Here is a 19703-nt window from a genome sequence, read left to right as displayed (position 1 = left end):
GACAACTCAAAGCAGGCACTGGCACGCGACAACCACAAGCTGAGCTCTGTCCTATGTATGTTCTTCCTCCTCTTCTCCCCATTCCTCTTTTTGACCTAATAATTAATTCTCTTGCGATATTCTTTTTGTAAACACAAAATCGTTATTCCGAGGTCGTCATGCCTCTCCTCCCAAGAGTCAACTCGGCCGTGGCCAACAGGTCCCAGTCCAAGAAACAAAAGTTCAAGACGTTTATGCGACAATGGTTTCTTGTCAACTGGCGCGATTTACTCGCCATGGCTGTAGTTGGAGCTGTCGCCTTTGGTGTATGTTTCTTTCCTGTGTTTTTAATCTTTGCTAATTTATTAGATCTACCATTCTCCTGTCATCATCACACGAACGTTTCCCGTCACCTTCGATGCGACCTCGGGAGATATTGTCTACCCGCAATGGGCGTACCCTGATCGCGGTTGGATTCTTCCCTCATGGCTGTCCGGTTTGATATCCATTGCTATACCTATCATCACCTACATCGTCGCCCAATTCCGGATCAAATCGGCCTGGGATGCGAGCAACGCAATCATTGGAACAAATTGGTCTGTCATTCTGGCGTCTCTTTTCCAGGTCACCCTCAAACAACTTGTCGGTGGTTTCAGACCTTACTTTCTCGATGTTTGTATGCCAGATATTTCTCTCGCCAAAACGCACAACAAGACTGGCTTGAATGGAGTTGGTTTCTACCAAATCATGTACACCACCGAAATCTGCACCCAGCCTGATAAATCGAGGATCCAAAATGCCATCACATCTTTCCCAAGCGGTCACACGACTGCCGCTTTCGCCGGATTCGGATTCCTCTTCCTATGGCTCAACGCCAAACTCAAGGTCTGGGCAGACCACAAGCCCGCCTTCTGGAAACTCTTCCTCACATTCCTACCTCTCCTCGGAGCAGTCCTAATCGCTGGTTCACTCACCATCGACGCTGCACACAACTGGTACGACATTCTAGGGGGCGGTTTTATCGGCACGATCATGGCATTCGCATCATATCGCTCTACCTATGCTAGCGTCTGGGACTGGCGCTTCAACCATCTCCCGCTTCAAGAGACGGAGGCTTTCCGGTATGGGTTCGACGGGGATCTGGACTATGCTGCCCAGACTTTATCTATGGCTGCTGGCTGGGGAGGCAAGAAGGTTAGGTTGCCTGAAAGCGCGAGTGCCCCTGCTATCAGCTCTGAGTCTACGCTTCGAAGTGGCGCTGAGGAGATAGAAAACCTAGATGCGAATACTAGAAGGAAGCGAAGGGGACCGGTTGGAGATGAGGCTGTCTGATGAGGAGGCTTGAGTTTACACAAGAATATTTACAGTTGGAGTTGGAGCTTGGCATAGATTTGCATATTGACTATAATGATAATGACAAGTTTTGACAAGAACATGCTTCTTCGACCTCGGCTGAGGATCCATCGATGCAAAACTGCTCTTGATGAGTTACCAACCAACGTCCGATCTGGTTGCTCTGTCTGCTCGACTTCTCTCCCGGAAACTCCGTAAAATTTGAGGAGACTTGGCCTTTCTACACTTGATATCGATGCCAAGAAGAGACAATCCCAACTACGTAATCTCTTCATACATATCGGGTTAGATGAGAATATTATGATCAAATGCTTCGGAGAACTATTACAAGACCTAGGGATAAGGAGACTAAGACCTAGGCTAAGATTGACATAAAACAATGCCCAGTAAGCAAACACGCAAGACCCCCAAAACTAGTATCCTGATGCAGCAAGCCTGGCCTTCTCATCGTCCACAATCTTTTCCTCCTCGTCCTTTTTCACAATCTCATAATCGGGAAGCTCCTCCTTGACATCACGAGAAGCAACCTCAGGCGGTGTTTGCTCTCGAGTCTCTTGCACCTGGGGCTCATCAGTGTATCTCTCCTGCTTCTCAGACAAGATACTATCGCCAGGAGGAGGGACCTGACCAACTGCTTGCACAACAGTCCGGTCGTAATCAGTCCGACCCTCAAGAGCCTGGAGGACCTCGAAAAGAGGCTTAGCAGCCATTGGCCAAGCAACGTCGCCACACAGGATCTTCTTCGCTGTGATCCCACGTTCGTTGTAGAAAGTAGCATTGGCGTCGCCTCGAGTCACGACGATAGTGCCGTCGATCTGAACACCCATCCACAAACCGCGGCTCTTCATGTAGCTCCATACAGGTCGAGCGGTCTTGCTAAGAGCAGCCTCAACACTACCACCTGTCCCGATGGGTCCTAGAGCAACTGATCCCTCTGCACCGAATGAAAGGCGAGGCTTTGTGAATGCGGCGACTTGCTCCTGAGTGTTGAGAACACAAACGCAATCGTAGACATCAAGCCCAAGGACAAATCCTGCACCGAGACTGCTTACAACGAAGGAAGACGGAGGAGACCAAGTACCATCTGAACGTCGCGCGATGACTATACCGGAGCCACCGGAGAGTGAGTTATGGCAGGCGCCGGCACGGATGACGTTGAAGATGGCTAGACCGGCTGCGCTTTGGAGGACAGAAGGGGGGATTTTGACCATCGACTTGCGTGTAAGTCCGGTAGGGTGGAGGGGGCCTTTTTCTGTGGGCGATGTAGACGAGTTGAGGCCTGAGAGTGTAAGTTAGTCTTACCCTTCATAGTTTATGATTGAGATGATACTCACTGGTGAAAGAGTGAAGAATTCGAGCAGCCTTGCTGCACTCCTTGTCCATTGTAGAAGGCCACCATCCCTCGGCACCAAACAAGTTGGCGACCTTGTTCAATGGCGAACCAGCCTTGGAGCTGATCTTGTGAAAACGCTCGCCGGCTGTTGGCCTGGCTGTAGAAGAAGCATTTCGATCTTGAGGTTGAGGTTGTTGGTACTCTGTGCGATCCGGCTGGATGGAATAAGACGGAGGCTGCCCAGCTTGCTTGAGAGGATCAACGTTCTCAATAGACTTGTTGGATGTAGAGTAAAGGGTCATTGTGAAGATGATACGAGTTATACAAATGTGATGTGAGTGAAAGTAAGTTTGTGAGAATTGGAGGTTTCGTTGATTGTATTGTTCTGATATACTCAACCAGGCACCTTCCAAGCTTATATGTCCTTCCTCGCTGTATTATCCCAATTCCGTCCATCTCGCATTCTCTTAAGCCTACGCAATCTCATCCAACCAAAACATGAATTGCTGTTGCCTCTAGGCGCAGTAAACGCGGCCGCCTAGCTAAGATGGATGTGTAGTGCGTGGACTGAGGCGCAGCATCGCCGCACGAGAAGCGAGACAAGAGCGAATGACGATCTACGAACAGAGAGGAGTGAGAACTAAGATGAGTAGACGATGGTATTTGCAATTAGAGCACAGATTCTTCAACAAACATCATACTTAAAAAGCTTTCTTGGCTCAGTTGGTTAGAGCGTTGGTCTCATATCTGCATAGAGTGACTTAGCTTCAAGCTAGGGTTATCCAAAGGTCGTGAGTTCGAACCTCACAGAGAGCATTCCTTTTTGCTGATGGTGTTGTGAAGTTGTTGGAATGATCATGACAAGACCCACTGTTTAGGCTTTACCGTACGAGTCGCTCAGATGTGGCGCTTAAAGCGGGTCTCATTGTTTGAGCACCAATCAAAAGCCAGGAACTCAGCCTTACACAGTTCCAGTACGCTATGATACTGTGCCGCCCATAACAATAGGCTTCCCTTTTATTGTACAATTCGACCGACAATATGAACATGCGTCTTTGCGAGGGACAAAAGAAGCAAAAGTGTTCATTTTGTATATAAACAGGCACGTGTAGCTAAGGTTTCCCTATATGCCTTCACCGAATCTTTGATGCTCTTACGATCAAGCGGTGCCTCTGAAGTTTGCGATCTTGTTGGTGTTGTCAAATTGTGAGCTTTTATTGCCGCCAATCGAGAGCAGATGAAAGTACTCATGATAGATCACATCTTTAATTCTTGGAGAGTTTGATAGGAATACATAACCGCCAAATACATGCTTCATTTTCAATTCAACCGTCACAGCTTGACATCAGTGTTATGTAAGAAGCAATATAGATCGTGAAGTATTTGTATCTATCAATGATCGCTTGAATGTTAAGGGTTACTATATATGGAATATTCCTGTCAGTCGATCTCAGTCTATAGATACGAGGCAATTATATGTATTATGATCCGAGACTCCTAGGACTGGCTAAGAAAAGCCTGGCACACGTCAATGAACTCCGGTAGTTTTCGCAAGACGATTGGCCATTGACCTTGTCTAATGCTCCGATTAAGGAATTCCAAGGTTGTGTTCTCACATATGCTACAACAAGCCGTCTCGGCATGGGAGTGTGAGCAACTAAATGGCGTATGAGATTGTGCCAGGATTGACTCCAGGATAGAACTTGCCGAACTAGAGCAGACTTTCGTCATATTATTACATTACAATTCAATTGATGAGTCTGTTAGAGATCAAATCTGCGCTATTGCGGCATATGCCGTAGAGAGTGAGACAATATGTCAGATTAGTTCATATGACTTTCAATGCTTGAGGTTTGACGACACTTGATGACATCTTGAGCTTTTACTGGGAGCGCAGCGAACAATAATGTATCATTGTATACTGAATAAGAATTGCTAGAAATGTCAGGGCGTAGCGAGCTTAAGCTCGGTCTCACACTTTGGCCCCTTATGGGCCACCTCGAGGTAAGTGAAACTTACCAGAAGGATAATCCGAAAAGGACATCAGCATATACAACACAAAGACGATCATTCTATGTGAAGGTTCTTTTGTCCGTTGGAATGTTCAACGTATCGTCTGTAGGGCCCCTTCTGATAGCACTATCCGGGGCCACAGAACCCCGGAGACATTGTGCTCCAGCATAATCAACTAACCCTCGTGTGCTTGCAGAATGTCGGTCAAGCGTTAAAAGTTCGATGACAGAGCGCCACGGAAAGGAAATGTGCTAGCTAGCAGGATGTGATAGGGCTAGCAACAGTGGTTGAGAAATCAGGCTGCGTCGCACAAGCAGGGGTTGGGTGATATATCAATCCGGGAGCCCAGGCGAACCACAATCAAACACTCCGCAAGACATCCTGCACTTGTTTGCCTTGTTGAGGCTTTTCCCCCGCACCAACGCCTTGAGACGAACCGTTGATATGTTGTGCAATCGATTGTCTTTGACCACTCCTCAGCCACGACCCTACCGTTTTGCTGATGGCATTGACGGGACTTTCCAGAGGCTCGATGATTCCCTCCGGTTTGCTCACTGGATCAGAGATTGGAGTGAAAGCCACCTCAGACAAGGCTCAGCAGTGGCTGGTCTTATCGATGTAAGGTCACAGACTCTGGAGACAGACCTCGATGCCCTACGATATGAACTACACGAGATGGGCTCCAGCATCGTCAATGGCGTTCCCACCTATATTGGAGAACTCTTGGAAAGAATAAAAAGATGTGTCGCCGAACTTACAGAACTCGTCGACTTCTACGGCCAAAACAGAGAACAGGGGCGCTCTGATGCCCTTGACGCTCTGTTTGCCTCTCAGTTCATTCTGGACATTGATGAGAGAACCGGCTACCCTCGATCTCTGCCGAATCAGCAAGGACTGGTGCAGATGGCCATCAGTATTGCCGAGACTCTAGGGAAAACATCACTAAACGGAGCATCTCTGGTTCCCCAAATGGAGGCGGTGCGGTCGTTCGAGGAGCATCGGTATGTTACCACTTGTTGGTTGGGAACACAGACAGCTAACAATAACAAGCCCGCATTTAGAGAGATGTCTATTTCAATTCGCCAGGATGCTTGAGCCGCGATACGTACATACCTACAACAAGACCGAGGACGTGCCTTACGAGCAGAAGGCATTCGAACCCATCGCCAAGGGGAGCTTCGGGGCAGTCGTTAGGGTAGAACACAAGAAAACCTCTGAGGAACTTGCGATGAAAACTTTCTTCTGTAATGATCGGAGCAAGATTCTACAGGAGATCGGGGTTCTGGAAGTTTGCAACCACCCCAACATCGTCAAACTGGTCGAAGCATTCACTGTAGCCAACGACGAGAGATACGAAGAGGACAACGGCATCATTCATCTCATACTGAGACCCTGGGCCCCCTATACCCTCGAAGACTTTTTGAAGTCAACAGACGGAAAACGTAAAGATCGATGCAGATGGTTCAGCCCAGGCTCACCACAGTCAGACCTCTGCATCTATCGTATCATGAAGAAGCTGGCACAAGCCGTGGCTTATATGCATGGACGGTCAATCAAGCACAAGGACATCAAGCCCGACAACATCTTGCTCCACGAACCCAATTCCCCAAACATCCGTCCTCTTTTGACTGATGTTGGCGTGAGCAAGGTATTCATCCGTGGGGGGTCAACCAATTTCGACGACTGCTCATATATCTTCCTCGCTCCAGAGCAAGTCGCGAGATTGGAGAGCAATCTCCGTGCTGATATATGGCAACTCGGATGCTGCTTTGCACTGATGCTAGGTGTGGCGAAGGGAGGGAGAGCTGGACGAGATGAACTGTGGGATAGCTTTTGTCGGACAAAGGATAGACGGTCATGTCAGATTGCCTCAGAGCATGAGCACTTCATGAAGAGTCTCAAAGTCTTGTGTGACGAGAGCCTGTCTAGACGCGAGGCCTTGAGCAACCAGTTGGCGTATGAGCTTGTATCAGGAATGTTGGACAAGAACCATGAAACAAGGCTGGAGATTCATCAAGTCTTGTCACGCCTTGACCAACTTGTTGCTCAGACGAGCACAGTTTCAGTGGGCGATGTTGAAATGAGCTATTTGTGAAGAACCAGAAGGCATTGTGGATGGTTATCATGGCGTTTGGATATCGGAGGAGCAGTCTCTAAATTTTACTGGGCAGGACTCAGATTGTTTAGTCACTACGGTAATCTATTGAATGTCAAAAAGAACATAATCAATTATCAACTCGACTACCTTAATCTTTATCCATCTTTACAGTTAATGGTATTTGCAGAACGATGATATTGAACAAGCCAGGCAAGTGTAATATCTGATTGGCCCCTCACCATCCCCAGATCCCAATTGCCGTGTCTAGTGGGTACGTACCCAGCACATCCCCCACGTCATCTCAAAGGGAAGCTGACCTCAACCTCCCTGAAGAAGCATCTCAAGCACCACTTCACTTCCCATAATGACAATTGTACCACCAACACCATAAACCAAATTCAACCATCCATCGCAGCAATGGCTCCCGCCGCTACAAACTCTCACAGCGAGACTGCTCGTGACAACGCATCAGGCTTCATTGCCTACGCGCGGAGCTCCGTGGATCGTGTCGTTCCGCCTAATTCTCGACAGAAAGCTTATGACAATACTGCTTCTTTTGCTTCATCGCGACCTATTCTCTTTGTACGTTCCCTCTCGCCGCCCATTTAACATCGCTAACAAAACAGTCCTTTATTGTATCGCAACTTCTTCTCTCTTTCCTCCCTCTTCTAATCTTCCTCACATTCTCCCTGTCAACCATCCTATTCGCCCTTGGCGCAGCAATCGTCTTTGCTCTTTTCTGGATTGGCGTTGCCCTTCTTGTTCTTGTGCCAGCACTACTCGTCACTTCATCCATCGCCGTCCTCGTCTGGGGCTGGGCCATTGGCAGCTTCATCATCGCACGATGGCTGTACAACCATTCACCTGTGGGAGTGCAGAACAATGAGGCTGTGAAGAAGGAGAACGGCAATTAGTTTTACGCCTACACCGTCTGCCAGCTTGGTATTAGAAACGACAACTGGGATCCTCATGATATGTCTGCATTTTGGGATCCGTGCATGGGTTATGGAGGATGTCGGGATGGACAATAAAGTATCGGTTTAGTATGGAGTCTGTTTGTCTACTGAACAAGGCCTAATGGTAATGGAGGCGGGATACAGCCCGTTCACGAAAATTGCAGAAGCATTACGCTGTCAACATGTAACATTACACTGAACATCAAGTCCTAGGGCATTGCCAACCTAAGCATTTTATCCCTAGTACAAAACATTCCGCTCAAAGTGGCTGTTAAATCTCTATTCCTCATTAATAACCGAGACCCATCTATCTGTCCCAATCGCTCATGTACAGGTACTTTACAGATACAGACCCTCTGGTTCGCCCTCCTGCTTCGTACGGAGTACTCTCTCGCGCGCTGATCGGAAGTCCGCCATTTGCACCCGCATTCGTCGTTCTCGGAGAGCAAGTAGACCGGCTTCGGAGCAGATGGCCTTGATGTCGGCACCTGAAAGGTCGTCCTTTTGGGAGATGAATTCCTCGAGATCAACATCCTCGTTGAGGTTCATCTTTGAGGTGTGAAGTGTGAAGATCTTGCGCTTGGTGTTCTGGTCGGGGTTCTCGAAGAGAATCTTTCGATCGATACGTCCAGGTCGGATCAGAGCGGGATCCAGGGTATCGATCTTGTTGGTGGCCATAATGACCTTGACGTCTCCGCGATCATCGAAACCATCCAGCTGGTTGAGGAGTTCCAGCATGGTTCGCTGGACTTCGCGCTCACCACCTGATGTTGAATCGTATCGCTTCGTACCAATGGCATCGATTTCGTCAATGAAGACGATTGAAGGAGCGTTTTCACCAGCAACCTGAAAATGTCAGTAACAAATCAAACACATCAAAGAATTCACATACCTGGAAAAGCTGTCGCACAAGTCGAGGACCGTCACCAAGGTACTTCTGAATAAGCTCACTACCTACGATACGTAGGAAAGTGGCAGAGGTCTGGTTGGCAACGGCCTTGGCCAGCAATGTCTTTCCAGTGCCGGGAGCACCGTAGAGAATGACACCCTTGGGAGGCTTGATACCCATCTCCTCGTACAGCTCCGGATGGAGCAGTGGCAACTCTACTGATTCTCTGACTTCCTGAATTTGCTGCTCCAGACCACCAATATCGGCGTATGACTCGGTAGGAGCTTTGTCGAGCTTCATGACACTGACGATAGGATCGGCATCATCTGTCAAGACGCCAACAATACTGACGCTCTTGTGGTGCAGAAGAACACTGGCGCCAGGCTCCAGCAAGTCCTTGTCGACGAAGCTCATGATGCTGACGTAGTACTCAGGACCAGTAGTACTGCTGACGATCGCATGATCATCGTCGATCAACTCCTCCAGAGTTCCAACACCCATGGGGCTTCCTCGCATGTCATCCACACGGCCACGCTCGTCTGCTAATCGATCGACATCGGCATCGGTGCCCACAGATTGACCCTCCTTGGCTGCCTTGGCCTTGCGTAGACGTTCCTGGTTCTCGACGTACTCCTCCTCAAGCAGGAGATGATCGTGGATTCGCTGCATTCGCAAAAGTCGGAGCTTGCATCGGCTGGTAGGGTAAACGGCGGGAAGTTTTTGAGCGGCGCTGGTGCCACCGGCCTTTCTCTTCTTGCGGCCGACTCGTGTGGTAGGTCGAGGCGGAGGTTCGTACTTGGGCTTATCCTTCTATTGGGTTGTTAGAATGGAAATAGAGGTTCCGAGCGGGTTTCTTGCCTTCTTGTCCTTCTCATCGCGTCCCCCTTCTCCCATGCCGGATTGACCTTGACCCTAGATAACGTCAATAGCTGTTGAGCTGCAGTATGACGGAAGTGCTTACCATTTTGTCAGGATCAGCTCAGGGAGCTATAGATTATGTGATGACGTTTGTTTAGCGTTGCAGTGGTTTCAATGAGGTGAGTCGTGATGGTGGATGTGATTTGATGTGGAGGAGAGAGGTCGAGGCTCCCGAGCTTAGTGATGATGAAAGCGACCGCCAGGCGCCAGGGAAACACGACAGCAGCTCCAGCCTAGTCACGTGCCGTAGCTAGCTGAGTCACGTGAAGCTTTAACAGCAACACTGACTTCAAGCAGTAACAATGAATGCAGATGCCGCAGTCGAGGGGAAAATATTATTCAAACTTGTAAGAAGCTGAAACTCTCCATTTTGAACTTAAACAATTTCTTACCATGTCCCTTCGTCTGTTTGGGGTCGATACCAGCATCTCATAGACATGTCGCTATCGATGTTGACGAAAACAATTGGAAGGCTACTACTGTATGTCTCAATTGTTTTGTCAAGTATGGATGCAGGGAGGAAGGAAACCAAAAGTTGATCACAAGAGTCGTTTCAAAAGAGTATTCTACATATATGGTCTCAAAGGTGACAATACAAGGGAAAAGCAATGGACCTTGATGGATTAACCGAAAGAAACATCCATATAAGCCAATACGTAAAGTTGGCCTTGAAGTCCCTAAAAGCGCTAGCTGTTGATAATACCAGAATTTAATTTGAGGAAACTAGGAGAAGATAGCAAAGCGCATATGATATGATTGGCTTCAGTCTATACTCCTACCAACTCAATGCAATCAGAGCTCTACAAAATTGAATAAGCTCTAAGTGAGGCGGCTGAGAACACTTTCCTGTCAGCCAGTTACTGTCAGATAAGGCGGAATAATACCAGCTGATCTGGGAAAGTCTTTACTGAATTACATACAAGGTAACACTGTCTGATTATTAAACTGTCAACTCTACCTATTGATGCACTCACACAAAAGCATATTGAACTTTTGATCCAACCATTTTTCGCGGACTTGATCCATGATATTCTATTTTTGAACCCGACACTGCAACCCAAAAGTAACGCCCCGCAGGACGCTAACTCTTAGCGGTCTCCCAGTGGAGTGACGTCGGCCTCTTCTCTTAAGCTACGCCACAGCCTGACAAAAATCAAGGACCCCTCCTTCTCCATCCAATATCACCAACCGAACCAGCCTGCCTTACCTGCACAAGACACGACCTGACCTGCAGAAGGCCTGTCTTACGGCCCAAAGTTACCTCTTATCCCCTCACTCGATCTAACTCTTCTCCTTTTTCAATCATCACTTGTTATTCAACATCCTCAACTCTTCCATCACCGCTTCTTCCACGAGTATCACCATCATGTCTCGGGACCGGCGTGTAGCCAAGGAGCTCAAGGATATCGAAGCCGATCATGACGACTCAGGCGTCAACGCGAGTCCTGTTAACAACGACTTGAAGCATCTCAAAGGAACATTCCCTGCGCCGCCTGATACCCCTTACGCTGGAGGTACCTTTACAGTCGACATACAGATCCCGGATCAGTATCCATTCAAGGCACCAGCGATAAGATTCGACACCAAGATTTGGCATCCGAATATCAGCAGTCAGACGGTAGGTCAACTTTCTTCCGAGTGGCGGACGTGGAGCACATAAACCGTCGACTCGTTGGGGCGGGGACAGTCAGCAAGAGGCGGACTACGACAAGAAAAGGAATTCGAGATACTAACTCAACTTCTTAGGGAGCTATCTGCCTTGACACCCTCAGCTCCAACTGGTCTCCCGTCCAGACCATCAAGACCGCACTTCTCTCCCTTCGAATGCTTCTCGAGTGCCCAAACCCCAAGGACCCGCAAGATGCCGAGGTTGCAAAGATGATGATAGAAGACCCCAAGCGCTTCGCACTCATGGCTCATGAATGGGCTGTTAAATACGCCGGCGCTCCACGACAAGACGTTGACCTCACCAAATACCAAAACGACGTCGCAGCAGCTCCGGTCAAAGACGACAATGCTCGGTACGTCAAACATGGAGACGGAGAGAATATAGCTGACACGAGGTAGACTTGCCGGATACAACAGAAACCTTGTCGAACGTTTTGTGAACATGGGCTTCCCACTAGAAGATGTTGTCGAGGCCTTCATTCATTTCGGTATAGATCGCAATGGAGGCCGAGACTACGAACTGGAAGAGGCTTACATGGGGGATGTCGTTGCCAGACTGCTACATGAAAACTAATGTGGACTAGGGAGGACCAAGAGAAGGAATAGCGATCTGAAACACAATTTCTTTAAGCATGGTATGGGGAGTTTACGTCGGTTTGTTTTAACAACTTAGCATAGACTGGGTACGGGGTGAATGAGCTGCACTTCATATGGTTCGTAGGTCATGATAAATGGCACAAGATAGGTAGCGATTGAACTCAGCGGTAATATGTGAAGCAATTCTTCACTTGTTTACGTTCTATGCCTACCCAACTTAGGAGACAACCACGTCGTCACATGTGCATACTCCGGCATGATCAAATATGGCTTGAAACACTTTTCGACATTAGATGGATCATGGTGTAATGTGACATTGTTGGCGTATTGCGTGCTGAGGGTTATGGCACACTCGCCTGCGGAAAAGGAACACCAAAAGGCCTTTCCACAATCTAGCCTGCGCGCCAGCCAGACCATCCTTGCTCTATCAGGTACGTACGAAGAAATCATGCAGTATGATGCAAATAGCCCTCCATGAGCGAGTCCTCGGTCAATGAACCGGACTCTACTAACTCACTCCCCGACTCACACATCTTGTCTCCCAAGGGTGAACCAAATAGTAGATGTAGCTTAGTTATAAAATTATAGCAGATCGCGGCGGACGAACTCGTTGTAGAGAGCCTTGCCCAGACCAGCGGGAGAGCGCTCGACAATGACACCAGCGTCCTCGAGAGCCTTGATCTTGGTGTCGGCACCACCCTTACCACCGGAGACGATAGCACCGGCGTGACCCATTCGTCGACCGGGAGGAGCAGAGATACCAGCGATGAAGCTGACAACGGGCTTACCGCCGTTGACAGTGTTGGCCTGCTTGAGGAACTCGGCGGCGTCCTCCTCGGCAGAACCACCAATCTCACCAATCATGATGATACCGTCGGTGTCGGGGTCCTCAGTGAAGACCTTGAGGCAGTCGATGAAGTTGGTACCGGAGAAGGGGTCACCGCCAATTCCGACAACGAGAGACTGACCAAGACCGGCCTGGGTGGTCTGGTTGACGGCCTCGTAAGTGAGAGTACCGGAACGAGAGACGATACCGATGCGGCCGCGCTTGTGGATGAAGCCAGGCATGATACCAATCTTGCACTGTTCGGGGGCGATGATACCGGGGCAGTTGGGTCCGACGAGACGAGTCTTGCTTTGGGTCTTGAGCATGTCGGTGATGCGAACCATGTCTAAGTGGGTCCACGTTAGAAACCTTCAAAACTGTCCTTCAACGTTGCAAAAACGTACCGTGCTGGGGGATACCCTCAGTGATGCAGACAACGAGGGGGATCTCGGCCTCGAGAGCCTCCTCGATACCGGCGGCGGCCAGAGGAGGACTGAGAAAAATTGTTAGGGGGCGTTTTCGTTGGAGTGTGTGGTTGATTTAGACGTACGGGACGAAGAGACCAGTAGCAGTGGCACCAGTCTCCTTGACGGCTTCACCAACGTTCTTGAAGACAGGGAGGCCGAGGTGAGTCTGACCAGCCTTCTTGGGGTTTGTTCCACCGACGACCTTGGTGCCTGTTTGTCGAGTGTCAGTTTTTGTCACATGTATCATCGTGACATCGATATAGCGAAGACCGTACCGTATTCGATAGCTTGTTGAGCGTGGAAACTACGTCATTCGTTAATTTTGAAGATTTATTTGAGAATTGAGAATTGCGACAACTCACGTTCCCTGCTTTCCGGTGAAGCCCTGGTAGATGACCTTGGTGTCGGCGTTGATGCGCAGGTTGTTGATGGTCTTAGCATACTGCGACGAAGAATAGGCTCGGCGGCCAACGTTTTGCAGCGCCGAGGCGCGAGTGGCTCTGGTGAAGGACTGCATGATGTCGGGGGGTGGAGGGGAGAGGGAGTGAAGAAGAAAAAAAAACGTCGCTGTCTGTTGCAACGTCTAGAGGATTAACTTGAGGTTTTGGAATTGGAAGGGAAAAACCGTCGATACCAGGAGCTTTCGGGAGGTTCGTGGTTTGGTTCGTATCAAGATTATCCCGTGGCCGGGATTCAACGGCCTAAGCCAAAACGGGTCGACACACGCACTTTCCTCACAAGGTCAGTTGGTGCTTGACCTTGCGCTACGGGTGGTCTCGGAGTCAGTATGCCGAGTGAGAGAGGGCGGGAGATAGATGATCCGGTGGGAAAAGTCAAGGAGAGCCACTCACAGGAGCCCGTGGAGAATCTGTCGTGGTGAGCGTTTTGAGATACGGCTAATCGCGGGTTCTCGGTGAGGGCGAGACGACGGGAAGATGCGTCATTGGACATGATGGGGACCTGAGACCCTCTTTTGCTTCGGACTTGTATCTCCAATGTTTGCACCTCCTTGAGTTTGCGTTTAAAATCGCGGACATTGACAACCTGATCCCGTGGGAATGCAACATGCTGCACTTACAATTATTCAAAATGAGTGAATTCTATCTACTTGTTTCAATGAGTGACTACAGTCAGTATCTATCTAAGGCCAGTATCCAAATGGATATCGTTCTCCTATTCCCAATTGTTACTTCTGAGACACTGAGCGGTAACAATACAACTCCGAGGAGGCATCTTGAACAAAATCAGTTGATACCTCGGTCCCGGTAAAGATTATCGGCTGGTATAATACATCACCGGACCATCCATTCCCTGTCGCTTATACTCATCCAATTGAAGACACCGCATCGCATGACATTTCAGTTCATCGCGTGCATCTCCAAGGAAGAGCGACATTTCCAATCGAGTCGTCTTAGTAGACGCTCTTGACGTCCCAGCCGACAGCCATCACCCTGGCAGCAAGGAAACAGGCGAGTGCCAGCACATACGACAGCCCATCAAATACAATGAGAGCAGTCCAGCCAGAGTCACCCTTGTCACCAGCCTCGAGAAGGGCACCAGCAATAGGCAAGCTGCTGAGGGTTCCAAAACTAGCTACCATGAAAGCTGTCGAGATGAATCGTCCATAGTCGCGAGGATCGCAGAGCTGACCCACGCAAACTGGTGTGAGTCCAAGGTTACTACCACTTGCAAAACCAAACACAACAGCGAACGCGATGATCATAGCCTGAGAGTCCCCAGCTGGCAACCACAGAGCAAAGGCCGATATGATGCAGAGCCCAAGCGTCAGCAGAATGACATTAAACCGCCCGATCTTGTCGGCTAAAAGACCGGGGAGAAAACGACCGAGCAATGAACCCGCATTGAGGATCGAAATCAGGGTGTAAGAGCTGTTGGCATCGCCAGAGTGTCGTCCGGCATAAGACACAATGTACGTCAATGGCACGAAGAGTCCCCATTCCATAAAGAAGATTCCACATGCAGAAAACGTAAACTTCAGGTCTTTGAAGATGCTCAGGTCTGGCCAGACCGAGGACACCTTATTTGATCGCGGGAGACGCGAGCGCATGAAGAGCGTGGCGGGAACGGTGAGTCCGAGGATGATGAAGCCCAGAATACGGGTCGTCCATGCAAAGCCAACGCTGGGAAGAAGTTTCTGCAGAAAGATGGGAAAGATGATACCGCCAATTGATCCTGCAGTCATTGCAACTCCAGTTGCAAGACCTCGTTTCTGGTCGAACCAATGGGCAATAGATGCATAACACGGCGAATTGAGAAGGGCGCCTCCAAGGCCACCCACAACCGAGTATGATAGAAGAATCTGGTAAAATTCCTCGCAAACGCTGAGGATGAATAAACTTGCCGCGATGAGTATACCTCCAGAGGCAACAATGAGTCGAGGACCGTATTTGTCAAAAACAGGTCCGACTTGAATACCGACAAGAAAGACGAGGAAGAGATAAAGGCTGAAGATCCAGCCGATCTGAGAAGACGAGTAATCACGAAGTTGGTTCTCGGAAAAGTACGACTCAAAAACAGCAGAGGTGTTGATGAGGCCGTAGATCGAAAACATTCCGCAAAAGGATCCAAAGACTACAAGCCAAGCTTCGAGTCCGCCTTCTGGAAATTCGAGGTTCGCTTCACTGTCGTCGGTGCTGGCTTCGCTGGGGTGCGCTACACCTCCGGTCTCGAGGCCCGCATCGTCCGGGGCCGGGGCGGCATCTCCACGGGGGACTTCGGGGTTAGTTTTGGGTTGGGCCTGCTTTTCGTGCTGGTTTTTTAGGCAGCTGTCCTCTGCATTGTGTTCGTTATATGTCATGTGTGAAAACACGGTAGATCACAAAAAAAGAGTACAGTTTTCTAATGCCTCAGGGTGTGAAGAGTGTAGTAGACATGGGATAACTGTATGAGTTGGGTTGAGATGGGTTGAGAGAAAGGTGAGTGGGGAGGAGGAGGAAGAATTTATAATCCCGGAAATAGGATCCGAATCGGTTAATAATTTGCATGCTCAATAATTGACAGTTGGGGTTGGGCGCTATTAACAAATGTCATGTTAGTGTTCGGTTCAAGGGCGCGGGTATGCAGGTCTTGGCATCACTTGTGAGTTCTATGACTCGGCTGCCAGTGTTATGTTCTATGACGGACAAGTGATTCGCTCCCTATATTCCAGTGTTCCATCCAATTGGGCCTCAGAGCATGGAATTGTTTCCAGTGATCAATTGAGAATCCTCCGGTGAATTAATTCGCCCACTCGGTGGGACTCGGTCTCGTCTATCAGCAGTTATCCACATCCGGAACCGCTCCGCATTCTTTTACACTGGGGATTTCACTTAAGCTTATTTTCCTGCACTGCTATTCTTGCTTTAGTAACAGTGGTGAAACCTGTGAGATCCAGATTCGCTTAGTTTGGGAGTCCATCCTTTGCGTAGTGATGTCAGTGTGGGCTAATGACATTGGTATCCCCAAGTCGGCATCTCGTTCCGAGTACACTAACACCTACTCAAGGAGTAATCTGGATTAGATTGAGGACTATTCACGGAGGTTTTATTGACAAATCGATATTCTCTCTCAATCTATGTCTCTCCTCTGTCCCGTATGTGTTGTCATCGCTCGTGATAACCAGCGATCATGCATCTATAAGGCATACTCCCGAGATATTGAAGTAATTTGGATGAAGGTAGCGTGTGAACATCAGATAAAAGTCAAGAAATCTATTACGTATCAGTTAATCACTTCAACGAACCGAGAGATGATGGTATGCTGGTTTTCTGATGATGCTGAGGGCTTCATACGTTGAAACAGTGTCCCTCGAACTCAGCAAAGGACTCTGGTAAATTGGCAGTGAAGATGTGTCGAGATTTCATACTACGGCCATGTTAAGTATCCGATGCCAGCGTTCTATAGCCTTGCCGATAATAAATGTCGCGAAGGAAATGCTTGCATGACGTAGAAGAGTGGCAGAAGAACAGATCAAAACAACTTTCTGCCACCAACAGATTGAAATCGAATGTATGTACTAGATAATCCCGCGTCTTTCATTCAGGCCTCATTCGATAAGTCGTCTCTTATAAAGAGAATTGACTGCTGGGGAGCCGGCAAAAGCGACATAGCAGCCTCACGGGATGAGTCCTCTACAGTCAACAATAACCGGTCGTCAACATCATATGCCCATCTATTATCTATAAGTGCTAAACTAAATCCAAGCGCCAGATTAATACCCCCATTGTCCTCAAAGCCCGTTACTCTTGCATGAAAAGACACTGCTCACTTGTCCTGCACGGAATTGATCTATGATACCCTGCACACTGACGTATGTTCCCAGCGTGAGGTAAAGAGCACCAGTCAACATGATTACAACGTTTAATGCTACTGAAAGAATATCCAGAATGGGATTTCGCTTTCTTCCGACCTTACGATCTGCATTGCGCATGCGGAAGTAGGCCAGCGCCCAAAAGATGAAGCCGAACCAGCAATTAAACAGCGACGACATGACTGATAGCACTGAGAATGTGTTAGCACTGGTTGATAAGTCTGAGGGTGGACACTTACACGAAGAGAAAAATGGAATGATCTCAGCGATAAAGAATGAGGCGGCCCAGCTGATCAACAGCACCAATCCCCACCAGAACCAGCCCTTGAATGTGTGCGAGGTAAGATGCTCGGAGTCCTTAAACATTCTGAAGAAGACAAATCGACCTGTGACACTTGCATAAAGGCACCCGACGAAAATGATGGTCGGAACCATGAAAGAATATGAGACCTTCTTGTAGGTATCAGTGAGGACACCGAATGCTGGTGTGACCATGTACTGGTTGCCCGTGTAAACGTAAATGACAGACCCGACAACGCTGAATGTGACAATCTCAGCCATGGTGCAAGCCCACAATGCCTTGGGGAAATCTCTGTTCATTTGTCAGAATGATCACGGTTGCATCAAATGACATAGCAATTTACCTCGGATCACGCATCTCAGCGATGAAGCTGGGAATTGTAGTCTGGCCGATGAACGTATAACTCATGTTCATGAAAGCCGACATACCAGTAACAAGTGTCGTGGTCTTTGGTGTCCAGATTGAGATTATCGGTTCGCCCATCTCAGGATAACCAGCGGGCTTACCCTGGGCGCCTGCAAAAGCCGTTGCCAAGATGACCGAGATGAATGTAAAAAACGTCGAGGCAAAGCCAAGCTTTGACAGCATGCTAAAGGTGCGAGGAAGGGACCCGATCCAGCTGATCACCGTGACTACTGCAGCGAATGCAACGGTTCTGCATCCCGCGATGGAATCGGCCTCGGTCATTGTGTTGAGGTAGATTGCACCGACCAATACATGCAGAGCTTGAATGAAGGTATTGTTCAGGACAAACATCACTGCTGTCCACCACCACGCCCATCTCTTATTCCACCAGATCATCTGCCCAATGTCGCACACATCTCTAACCTCAGGATGTCGCAAACAGAACTCCCACAGCACAAGACTCGTATACAGAACAAGCCCAGCAATGACAGCCGTCAAGATCAATCCAGGCACAAGACCCAGAAGACTATATGACCAAGGGAAGCTCATAATAGAGAGCACAATGTACTCGCTAAAGAGCAGCCCTGCAGTCTTTTGCCAAGAACATGTCCTGTACTGAATAGCATTTCCCGCTTCGGAAGCGACTTGCTTGTCGACGAGATCTTCAGCTGCGGTGCTGTCGCTTTCGGATACATGTGCCAAGTGCTCGGCGAGGGGTTCGATTCGCGGGCCAATTGTGACGTTGGGGCCTCCAAAGGCTGATGCGAGCCAAGGCCGTCTGCTTGGCGTGCGGGAGGTCTGAAGCTCTGAGTCTTCTAGCGTAGATGTCTTGTCCATGATGATGCACGCTATCGCTAACCGTGATACTCAATGCAAGCAGGAAATTGGATGATGATACAGTGGAGGAGCAGGATGAGAGAGAAGATCATGGCGAGAATAACACTCAAAGTAAAGAAACGGCTGGAGTAAAGTACCCGTCCATGGAAGAGAGGCAGCAACGGTAGTACCAGACCTTGGACGCTAACACAAGTAAGGCCGATCTGCAGTGAGCGAACTCCCCGACGGTGCATGATGAGGCGTCGGGTACATCGCAATAGGGAATGTCCTTGGCGATCAACGATACCACCAGTCAAACGGCATTTATGCTGATTGGTCTTGGGGCTGCGGAGATGCCCTCACCTCGGACACGGCGTCCCCAGCCATGCTCGATAACAATGTGCTCAACCGGTGTGGCATAGCGATTGATAGAACTCCATCGTCTCTGCTGAAGCAGATGCCTTCTGCCTATCCGTCATCGTCTTCAGCTTTTAGACAAACAAGCTTCAACTCAGGCAGGCCTTCTTCCAGCATGACGAAGTGGCGGTAGGTAACATCGGAGACTAAAAAATCACCGCAGATCGTATTAATTCCAGAAATCACGCAATGCACCAGTCGTCATTATTAAAAGTTCCTGCCACTCTCATTGCACAGACCATAAGTGGTGTGCAACCCTAGTGCATTTGGGTTTTAAGCTTACTGCCCATAAGCTTGTTTTCCAGCACTCAGCTTCTACTGGTCAATCAACGGAAATAGGCCGGCGCCGCCGACGCCC

At 48.9% G+C, this 19703-nt stretch overlaps 9 protein-coding genes and 1 non-coding gene across 12 annotated transcripts; 5 read left to right on the top strand and 5 right to left on the bottom strand.

Annotated features, from left to right (window-relative positions):
- Positions 1-51: 51 nt before the first annotated feature.
- On the top strand, positions 52-1507 carry FOIG_06512 (uncharacterized protein). Its single transcript, XM_031205603.1, has 2 exons — positions 52-305; positions 349-1507. Exons 1-2 carry the CDS (start codon positions 159-161, stop codon positions 1309-1311), a joined length of 1110 nt encoding a protein of 369 aa, XP_031064327.1. The 5' UTR covers positions 52-158; the 3' UTR covers positions 1312-1507.
- Positions 1315-3255, bottom strand: FOIG_06511 (uncharacterized protein). 2 transcript variants are annotated; one of them, XM_031205602.1, is made up of 3 exons: positions 2667-3255; positions 1688-2611; positions 1578-1665 (listed from the first exon to the last, which is right to left on the bottom strand). In XM_031205602.1, exons 1-2 carry the CDS (start codon positions 2965-2967, stop codon positions 1746-1748), a joined length of 1167 nt encoding a protein of 388 aa, XP_031064326.1. In that variant the 5' UTR covers positions 2968-3255; the 3' UTR covers positions 1578-1665; positions 1688-1745. The 2 variants fall into 2 exon arrangements, with proteins under 2 accessions (XP_031064325.1, XP_031064326.1); XM_031205601.1 differs by having other exon boundaries at positions 1315-2611.
- A 118-nt stretch (positions 3256-3373) lies between these two features.
- On the top strand, positions 3374-3481 carry FOIG_06510. Its single transcript has one exon. It is a non-coding gene; the product is annotated as a tRNA-Met (tRNA).
- Positions 3482-5051: 1570 nt separating this feature from the next.
- Positions 5052-6940, top strand: FOIG_06509 (serine/threonine protein kinase). The gene is made up of 2 exons (XM_031205600.1): positions 5052-5679; positions 5729-6940. The coding sequence occupies exons 1-2, from the start codon at positions 5123-5125 to the stop codon at positions 6771-6773; spliced, it is 1602 nt and encodes a 533-aa protein (XP_031064324.1). The 5' UTR covers positions 5052-5122; the 3' UTR covers positions 6774-6940.
- A 150-nt stretch (positions 6941-7090) lies between these two features.
- On the top strand, positions 7091-8051 carry FOIG_06508 (uncharacterized protein). The gene is made up of 2 exons (XM_031205599.1): positions 7091-7358; positions 7403-8051. The coding sequence occupies exons 1-2, from the start codon at positions 7194-7196 to the stop codon at positions 7688-7690; spliced, it is 453 nt and encodes a 150-aa protein (XP_031064323.1). The 5' UTR covers positions 7091-7193; the 3' UTR covers positions 7691-8051.
- FOIG_06507 (26S proteasome regulatory subunit T2) lies at positions 7109-10097 on the bottom strand. Its single transcript, XM_031205598.1, has 4 exons — positions 9583-10097; positions 9480-9533; positions 8625-9431; positions 7109-8578 (listed from the first exon to the last, which is right to left on the bottom strand). The coding sequence occupies exons 1-4, from the start codon at positions 9583-9585 to the stop codon at positions 8072-8074; spliced, it is 1371 nt and encodes a 456-aa protein (XP_031064322.1). The 5' UTR covers positions 9586-10097; the 3' UTR covers positions 7109-8071.
- A 590-nt stretch (positions 10098-10687) lies between these two features.
- Positions 10688-13826, bottom strand: FOIG_06505 (succinyl-CoA ligase [GDP-forming] subunit alpha, mitochondrial). Of its 2 annotated transcripts, XM_031205596.1 has the most exons (6): positions 13460-13826; positions 13373-13401; positions 13181-13307; positions 13035-13123; positions 10788-12976; positions 10704-10746 (listed from the first exon to the last, which is right to left on the bottom strand). In XM_031205596.1, the coding sequence occupies exons 1-5, from the start codon at positions 13612-13614 to the stop codon at positions 12387-12389; spliced, it is 990 nt and encodes a 329-aa protein (XP_031064320.1). In that variant the 5' UTR covers positions 13615-13826; the 3' UTR covers positions 10704-10746; positions 10788-12386. The 2 variants fall into 2 exon arrangements, with proteins under 2 accessions (XP_031064319.1, XP_031064320.1); XM_031205595.1 differs by having other exon boundaries at positions 10688-12976.
- On the top strand, positions 10906-11781 carry FOIG_06506 (ubiquitin-conjugating enzyme (huntingtin interacting protein 2); the record flags this gene model as incomplete). Its single annotated transcript, XM_031205597.1, has 3 exons — positions 10906-11157; positions 11286-11560; positions 11607-11781. 3 exons carry the CDS (start codon positions 10906-10908, stop codon positions 11779-11781), a joined length of 702 nt encoding a protein of 233 aa, XP_031064321.1.
- A 311-nt stretch (positions 13827-14137) lies between the features above and the next one.
- FOIG_06504 (uncharacterized protein) lies at positions 14138-16181 on the bottom strand. Its single transcript, XM_031205594.1, has one exon. The coding sequence runs from the start codon at positions 15913-15915 to the stop codon at positions 14509-14511; it is 1407 nt and encodes a 468-aa protein (XP_031064318.1). The 5' UTR covers positions 15916-16181; the 3' UTR covers positions 14138-14508.
- Positions 16182-17206: 1025 nt separating this feature from the next.
- On the bottom strand, positions 17207-19522 carry FOIG_06503 (uncharacterized protein). The gene is made up of 3 exons (XM_031205593.1): positions 18051-19522; positions 17646-17998; positions 17207-17597 (listed from the first exon to the last, which is right to left on the bottom strand). The coding sequence occupies exons 1-3, from the start codon at positions 18947-18949 to the stop codon at positions 17326-17328; spliced, it is 1524 nt and encodes a 507-aa protein (XP_031064317.1). The 5' UTR covers positions 18950-19522; the 3' UTR covers positions 17207-17325.
- Positions 19523-19703: the final 181 nt, after the last annotated feature.

The sequence above is a fragment of the Fusarium odoratissimum genome (genome assembly GCF_000260195.1).
Source record: "Fusarium odoratissimum NRRL 54006 unplaced genomic scaffold supercont1.9, whole genome shotgun sequence".
Classification (NCBI taxonomy): Eukaryota; Fungi; Ascomycota; class Sordariomycetes; order Hypocreales; family Nectriaceae; genus Fusarium; species Fusarium odoratissimum.
The sequence above is the reverse complement of the archived record's forward strand: the minus strand, read 5'-3'. Positions and strand labels throughout refer to the sequence as shown.